This window comes from Vidua macroura, assembly GCF_024509145.1.
Source record: "Vidua macroura isolate BioBank_ID:100142 chromosome W unlocalized genomic scaffold, ASM2450914v1 whyW_random_scaffold_48, whole genome shotgun sequence".
Taxonomy (NCBI): Eukaryota; Metazoa; Chordata; class Aves; order Passeriformes; family Viduidae; genus Vidua; species Vidua macroura.
Window position 1 is genome coordinate 700,182 of NW_026530536.1, and position 8,396 is coordinate 708,577.

The following is an 8,396-nucleotide window of genomic DNA, read 5'->3' on the forward strand; positions in this document are numbered from 1 at the left end:
TTCTTGTTGGTTGGTGGGGACATAGCTGTGATCTTGTTGATGACATCTGTAGGAATCTGACGCCGCCCATCTGCCACTTCACTCCCAGGAACTGGATCTCTCGAGCAGGTCCCTTGACTTTGCTCCTCTTGATGGCAAAACCGGCTTTCAGGAGAATCTGGATTATTTTCTCTCCTTTCTCAAACACTTCTGCTGCCGTTTTCCCCCACACAATAATATCATCGATATACTGTAAATGTTCTGGAGCCTCACCCTTTTCTAGTGCAGCCTGGATCAGTCCATGGCAGATGGTAGGACTGTGCTTCCACCCCTGGGGCAGTCGATTCCAGGTGTATTGCACTCCCTTCCACGTAAAGGCAAACTGAGGCCTGCATTCTGCTGCCAGAGGAATGGAGAAAAACACATTAGCAATGTCAATAGTGGCGTACCACTGTGCTGCCTTGGACTCCAGCTCGTACTGGAGTTCCAGCATGTCCGGCACAGCAGAGCTCAGTGGTGGAGTCACTTCATTCAATGCTCGGTAGTCCACAGTCAATCTCCATTCTCCTTCAGATTTACGCACAGGCCAAATAGGGCTGTTGAAGGGCGAGTGGGTTTTGCTAACCACCCCTTGGCTCTCCAGCTCACGAATCAGTTTGTGGATGGGGATCACGGCATCTCGATTCATTCTATACTGCCGGCGATGCACTGTCGAGGTCGCAATTGGCACTCGTTGCTCTTCCACCCTTAGGAGCCCTACTGCAGATGGGTTTTCTGTCAGTCCAGGCAAGGTGTTTAATTGCTTAATGTTCTCTGCCTCTACAGCAGCAATTCCAAAGGCCCACCTGAGTCCCTTCGGGTCTTTGTAATAGCCGTTCCGGAGGAAGTCTATGCCCAGAATACACGGAGCCCCTGGGCCGGTCACAATGGGATGTTTCTTCCACTCCTTCCCAGTCAGGCTCACCTCAGCTTCCACCAGGGTCAGTTGTTGTGATCCCCCTGTCACACCAGCAATGGAAACAGGCTCTGCCCCCACATATCCCGATGGTATTAGCATACACTGTGCACCAGTATCCACTAAAGCGTCATATTCTTGTGGCTCTGATGCGCCAGGCCATCGGATCCACACCGTCCAGAAGATACGGTTTTCCCATGCCTCTACCTGGCTAGAGGCAGGGCCCCTCTATGCCTGGTTATCCTTCTTTCCTTGGGCATATGTCTTGGAGGTTCCCTCCAAGTGCTGATAACGCCAAGGTCGCGGGTTCGATCCCCGTACGGGCCACCAAATTATTTGTCCTGGTTTAGGACAAATTAGGGGAAAACATCCCCAAAGGAGCCCCTTATAGGAAACCAAACCCTCCGCAACTTCCCCCCACCACCGGGTTCGGGAGGAATTTCTTCAGAGGGGAAGTGGAAAAAACTTGTTTATTAAGGAACAACAAAAAACACTCCCCAGCACAAGAGAAATAGCCCGAGATGACCACAGATGTTTTCACCAGTCCAAGGGGGTTGAGTTGTATCTCTCTTCGCCGCAGAGGGTACGAAGCTTCTTTCGCAGGCCCCGGGGGAGCTCCTGCCCAGAGTAGGTCCGATATCTTCGGGGGGGGGGGGGGGGGGAAGGGAACAACGGAAACCGGGGAAAAAGGAAAAAAATGGCAAAAAAGCAAGCAAGCGAAAAGCAAAGAAAAAAGAGAGGAAAACAGAGCCAGCAAAGCAGGCAGCCAGCAAAGCAGGCAGCCAGCAGCAAGCAAAAGCAGCAAGCAAGCCAAGCAGCAAGCCAGCAGCGAGCCGGGGGGGGGAAGGAAGACAAAACAAACTGAGAACAGGGAACAGAAACCACGATTGGGATAATGAGCATGAAAATGTCCTGTCCCCACGACTAATTAATTTTTATAAATAGATCTGATTTGCCATCATTAGAACTTGTGGGCCAGAGTGATTCCTTAAACTTAAACTGTTGCCTAAATTTGAGGCTAAGGCAGGGCTTGTCTGAAGCTTCCACTCTTCCTGTGACAAACTCCATGAAATATACTTGGAAAAAGGGGCCTTCTTTTTGTAAAACTAAAGTGCTCTCAAGGGGTAGTAGCATTTTTAATTGTAATGGTTAATTTCAACCAATATTATTGTCAATGTTAACCTTTCATTAGATAGAATTAAGGGATTCCTTTAAAATTGAAATACAAAGAGGATTGGTATTCTTTTGTTACCTTTTGTCTTGTATTCAAATTAGTAATATGAAACCTTATTCTTCAATTAATCCAGTCTTTTGGGAGAATCTACAACACTAATAATGTAACAGTAACCATTACCGTTATCGAAATTGAAAGTATCTGTAAAAGACTGCAAATATTTCCCTTGAGGATTCAATGTCCCAAAGGTCTGGAAAGGTCCTGAGGAAGGCATATGGAAATATATGCAGCCAAGTTCATGGTGTTTTTCAAGCTAACCATTACATAGTAACCAAAGTTGTTCCAAAACATATTATTGTTCCCCTGTGGATAGCAATATACAAACTATAGGACCAGTAGCCCAGGACTCACAAGAAGGATGTCAATGTACACTTGGAAAAATACAATAACTGATAAAAGATTTAGGTGCAATGAGGATAAGCTATCATCTATGGGCCATACCATATGGTTAAATGAAGATGGAACATGGACAACCCACCTGCCAATGGCAGGAAGGATGAAACAATACACCTTGGGAATGTTAACACACTGTCCATTATGGAGAAAATGGCCCTTAGAGAAACAATTACAGGAAAAACTAAACCAGGATAATACTGACAAATGGAGACACCTCTCTACTGGGACCATTGTAGCTTTGGTACTAGAAGTAATATTTAGCCCCAAAATTAGATAATCACAAAATATTATTTGGTTAGATAATTTAACAGGACAAGTGGCCTTATCCAAAGCCACAAAAGTGGGACTGCAAGACCTAAATATACAACCTCAGGCCACATCAAAAATGACTTTGCAAAACAGATTGGCTTTTGACCTGTTAGTGCATAAACATGGAGTATGTGTGATGCTGTTGAGCCAGGGACAGGCGAAAAGACTCGCATGATTTCAGAAGGCAAAATGAGCATTTATTCAAAAGCACTTCTCTCTTTTACAGAGAACATCATGAACATTAATTCCATTGGTCTTAAAGTAAAAACATTTCACCTGATTGGTACACTGGACTTAGGTCAGTGTGGTAGAACATATCTATAAACAATATGAACGGAAAGCAAGATAATAGATTGTTTGCATTCCTCTCGGACTTTTTCCCAGGCTTAGCCTGGCAGAAATCTTTCTCTTTTTCTCTCTGACTGAACTGAGAATATCCACATATGTGGATACTTTAACCAATAAAAACTGTTGTGTACACATACATAATGTAACTTAGGATTTAGACTAGCAATTGGGTAACATCAAACAAGTAGTTAAATCTAGTAGAGCTTTAAGGACTGCAATAGAAGGTGGATGGTTAAATAAACTCTTGCAATGTTTTGGATTGTCCTTAAAAGGCTGGCTTTGTAGCCTACTTCAAGGTGTGTGTGATGGTTTAACACCAGCTGGAAATTAAACTCCAAATAAGCCATTCCCCTTCCCCCACCCATTCAGGTAAGGGAGGGACAAAAGCAGAGACTATGGGTTGAGATAATTTACTGAAAGCAAAAACAGTCAATGGAATAAGAAATGCACAGTACCAACAGCAATATTAATAATAAAAGTATACAAAAAGAGAAGGGTTTTTACCCATAAAAAGATGTTCACCACCTTGACTTAGTTCCTTGTGGCTGCCAGGACCAAAAACAAGATGGTGGACATTCCCCATAGGTCATGTCCACATGGCTTCCCCAGACAAAGACAAGATGGTGACCATTCCCACATGCCATGCCATGTGGACACCGGGAACAAAGGCAAGATGGTGAGGGGCTCCTGGGGCTAACGTTTCTTGCCCCCAAGCCTGAGACAGTGAAAAACAGTGAGGGATGAACTCCCTGAAAACTAGGTTATCTGACTCACGCTGCTTCTACTGTTCCACTGTGCTGAGGGTTGGTCCAGCACAGCTCTGTTGCTTTTATATCGCTCGGCTGTGCTCCTTTTGGCTCAGCTCAGCTCGGCTGGGTTCCCTTCAGCTCATCTTGACTTGGGGTTACCCCTGCCGCTCCATTTCCCATGGCAGACTCCCCGCCAGCGCTGTTGTTCAGCACCACCTCAATTTCCTGTTTTGCTGCTTTTTTTCAGTACCACTCCTTAGTGCCACAGCTCGAAGGGATGAGGAGGGGATGGACAGCAGTGGGAGAGGATGGAGGCCACAGGACTGATCCAGACAACCTTCCTCTTGGACAGCGAAGCAGAACTGGTGCCCACTTCCGAGGGTGCACCCACTTTTCTTCCCAAAACCATGCCCCCCCAGCAATGATGAGAGTGGTATAGGAAAACAAATTAGTCATGCCCACACAGTGCTAAGCTCCACCCCCCTCTGCAACCAGGACAGTGTGGTTTATATACTAATTATTATAGTGATTTTGTGCATTGTTTTAAGCTGTGTTAAACAATTGATCACGCGTGCAAGTACTAAAATAGTTTTAGGAACTACATTAATCACGAGCCTACCCTCTCAGCCCCCCGAATCACCAGGCCAGCCCAGATATACGAGGCCTTGAGGGAAGGCACATAAGGAGATGGGCACAGGTACAAAAGAGGCTCCAATTCCCGATGTGGTTCTCCAAGCTTGTTTAATCCATGAGATGGAGGGGGAAAAAAAGCAAACAGGAAGGGTCATGGCCTTATCTAGGCTCTGGACAGGAAGGGCTTTCTGGCTCTCCGCCAACCCCAGGGGAGCAGGAAGGAAGGGACCCTGTTTATCTGATTCCAGTCACAGGGGTCCCCGAAACGGAGGAAAGTATAGCCCGAGCGCACTGTAACACCTCCCCCTTTTTTGTTTAACAAGGTTACAGGAATTCACTGGGCTCAATTTAACCCTGAGTATGGGTTTCCCACCACCTACGGTTGGCGGCATAGTCATATCTCCTCAGGTTTGCCAACTCTATGTGGTTGACTTCTGAGGTAGAAGGTGTGAGACCCTTGATAGCTTTGAAAATCAAGTGACACAGGATCCCGAACGCCAAGGTTACAAGGAACAGAATAACAAGAAGTAACAGAATTGATCTAACAATAGATGTCCACCACCCCGTGAATCCCCAGCCCTTGAACTGTTCTCTGATGACAACTTGGATGGGGTTCATCACAGGGCTGAGTGGAAGGTAGGTTTTCTTTAAAAGGGAAAAACAAACATTTTGAGAACATGTTAAAGTCTCTGTTTCTGCCAGAAGGAATTCACACTTAGGAAAATTCTCCTTCTTCCATTCGGCGGTGTCTTCTCTCTGAAGCATCAGCTACTTGCTTCTCATCCCCTTCTGTCTGACCTGGATTCTTGGGGACAAAAGGTTTCACCCACTTCTGGGGAATCCACCGAGGGCCTGAGGGAGTAGCTACACACGCGTAGCCACGACGCCAGGTCATGAGCTCATAGGGACCCTTGGTTTCCCAAGTTTCTGGATCCCTAATCAAGACCGGTGGACGCTGAGACAATTTGAACTGATTGCCACTGTTAAAGTGACGTACAACTGGTGGACTCATGTTTTCAAATGAACAATTCAGAAAATTGATGGTAAACATAGCTTTGCAGAGCTTCTCCCGTGGAGACATCCACGGAGCTGAACTGCTCTGTCTTTTCAATACCTGTTCGAGTGTCTGGTGTGCACGCTCGACCATGGCTTGACCTGTGGGGGAGTGGGCAATGCCAGTCTTATGTTCCACTCCCCACTGCTGGAGAAATTCCAGAAACTCCTTGGATGCATACGCTGGGCCATTATCCGTTTTAATCGTTTTTGGAACCCCCAATACTGAAAATGCCTGCATTAGGTGCTGTTTGGCATGTGCAGCCTTTTGTCCTATATGAGCAGAGGCATACACTGCACCTGAGAACGTGTCCACGCTTACATGAATGCATTCAAGGCGACCAAAACTTTGAATGTGTGTGATGCCTGTCTGCCACACCTCACAGCTGCCAAGGTCCCGGGGGTTTACCCCCATGCCCATCGATGGCACAGCCTGGAGCTGGCAACTGGGACAGTTGCCCACAATGGCTCGAGCCTGACTCCGTGTTAGCTGGAACTGTCGGATCAGACCTGGCACATTCTGATGGTAATGCTGGTGACTCAGCTTTGCCTGTTGGAAGATGTCAGGGAGACGTGCTTTTTTGACTGGAGCAGCAAGGGAGTCTGCTTTGCGATTCCCCTCTGCAATCTCACCTGGCAAATCAGTGTGTGACCTCACATGCATCACAAATAATGGATGCTCTAGGTGAGAGATTAAATAAATCAGCCTTGAGAGCAATCTGAAGAGATGTTCATTCTCTATTTCTTTGAGCACGGCCTGCTCTCCCACTGTGAGAGCATTGAGTGGTCTCCGACTCCTTTTCTCTAGAGGAATAAGGTGGAATTCCTCGTTGAACAACTTGTGAGATGGGGCATGGACTGATATTTGTCCCCTGTAGCTGTCCAGAGATAATTGGAGACTGGCGCTGCTCTGGAGCAAATGCTCAAACATCCCTTTGGTCAGTCTCTCAGGAGAGTTCCTTCCCTCCTCAGAAAGCCTGACTGGGAGGGGAGTACATGTAAAGTCACACCCTGCTAATTCGCACAATCTCACCCTGGCCTTCCGAATCAGCTTTGCTATCAGCTCTTGTGGCTTAGTGATGGTCTTGGCTCTTTGGTGCAAGAGGAAAACCCACTCTATGATCAAGAGTGGATCCTTCTGCCCCTCGATCCATTGGAAAATCAACCCATGTAAATGTGGCAGCTTTCCTAGAACAATGAATTGGAAAGGCACGTTTGGATCACACCGATGTGCCTACCTCTCTGACAAGGCCTTCTGTACCTTTTCGATTGCTGTCTTTGCCTGTGGGGTCAGTTCCCTGGGGGAGGCCAGCTCCCTCTCCCCCTTCAGTACATTGAAGAGGGGGTCTAGGTCCTCATTCGTGAGGCCTAGCCAGGGCCTTATCCAATTCAAAGACCCACACAAAGAGTGGAGGTCCGCTAGTGTTCTGGGGTTGCAATTGATCTCCAATTTCTGCGGGACAATGGCCCTTGCAGCGATCTCCAGACCCAGGTGTTTCCAAGGTGGCATCCTTTGAACTTTGTCGTTCTGCAATTGAAATCCAGCAGAGGTTAAAATCTCAACCACTAGGTCAAGCGTGTGTTGGAGTATAGAGTCATTGGGGGCACACACAAGCACATCATCCATATAGTGAAGGATGATGGCATGTAGCAGTCAGAGGCCCTGAAAGGCCTCCATGGCGGTCACTAACCTAAGATAAGAAATGCAGAGTCATGATGAGTGGACCAGAGCTGTCCCTCTTCTGCACTCAGACCCCTGTTATCTCTCTGTAAGGCTATAGGTCGTATTCTCCTCGACCTCAGCCATAGGACAAATCCTGATCCCCCAATACCCTATATAAACCCATACCATTGCCCAGTTCAGACGGAAGAGCTGTCACTGGAACCCTTTTGCAGAAGGTGCCAATAAAGACATCTCCGCAGAACTCCACACAGCCTTCACCTCTCTCCTTCCCTGCGTCTGCCGAGGCACGTTGCGAGCACAGAGCTGAAATCACGAAGAGCTGAAATCACTAAGAGCTGAAATCACACCACAAGTGCTCACTAAAGTAACCAGAGGCTCGGAGCTAGCCGGGGGGCCCAGGCAGGCTGCGCCTCATCAGCACAGTGCTATCCGGGACACCTACGGCAGCTGCTGCCCCGGGGGCCAGACGGACCCCCGGGACTCCAAGCCGTGATATGTGGCAGCCCGAATGGGAGAACGGACATCCTGGTACTCCTGAGAGCAGCATTCCTCCGTGGATCGTTACTGCCTAGGCCCGCCACGACCCTCTGAGGGTAACTTCTCCGTTATAGAAGAAGCTATCTGGAAGAGGCGTCCAACGAACCTGAATATCACCATGTGGGACGAAAGTCCTCAGGAGTTGGACAGAACAGACCACCACCCAGCAGTTTCTGACACAGCTTCGGCAGAAAAAAGTGTAAGTTTAAAACAGCCTTTCTGCATGCTTTTGACTTGGGTCCTGTTATGAACAGTTTCCAGGTGTTCCCCAGAGACTCGGGCAGGGCTTTCCTAGTTCCCATGACAACACTAAAAGAAAACTACTAACTCTAGCTAAGTACCGATATTGAAATGCTAATTAGCTAATTGCTCTGTTTGTTTTCTCTAAACTACCTGGCCTCCCACCCCTCCACGCTGCCATTCTGGGACTAACATGCAAATAAAAACCCCTTAGGATCATGGGAGTATTTTTAGGAGATAAAAATGAATATAAATCAAAAACTGAACACAATAGAGGAG

At 47.4% G+C, this 8,396-nt stretch overlaps 1 protein-coding gene across 1 annotated transcript in view; it reads right to left on the reverse strand.

Annotated features, from left to right (window-relative positions):
• Positions 1–7,997, reverse strand: part of LOC128822750 (uncharacterized) — a 34,781-nt gene extending 26,784 nt beyond the window's left edge. The window contains 6 exon segments of the mRNA XM_054004559.1: positions 4,984–5,067; positions 5,402–5,538; positions 5,718–5,758; positions 6,690–6,747; positions 6,895–7,035; positions 7,906–7,997. Of these exon segments, the coding sequence (XP_053860534.1) occupies positions 4,984–5,067; positions 5,402–5,538; positions 5,718–5,758; positions 6,690–6,747; positions 6,895–7,035; positions 7,906–7,997 (553 nt within the window).
• Positions 7,998–8,396: the final 399 nt, after the last annotated feature.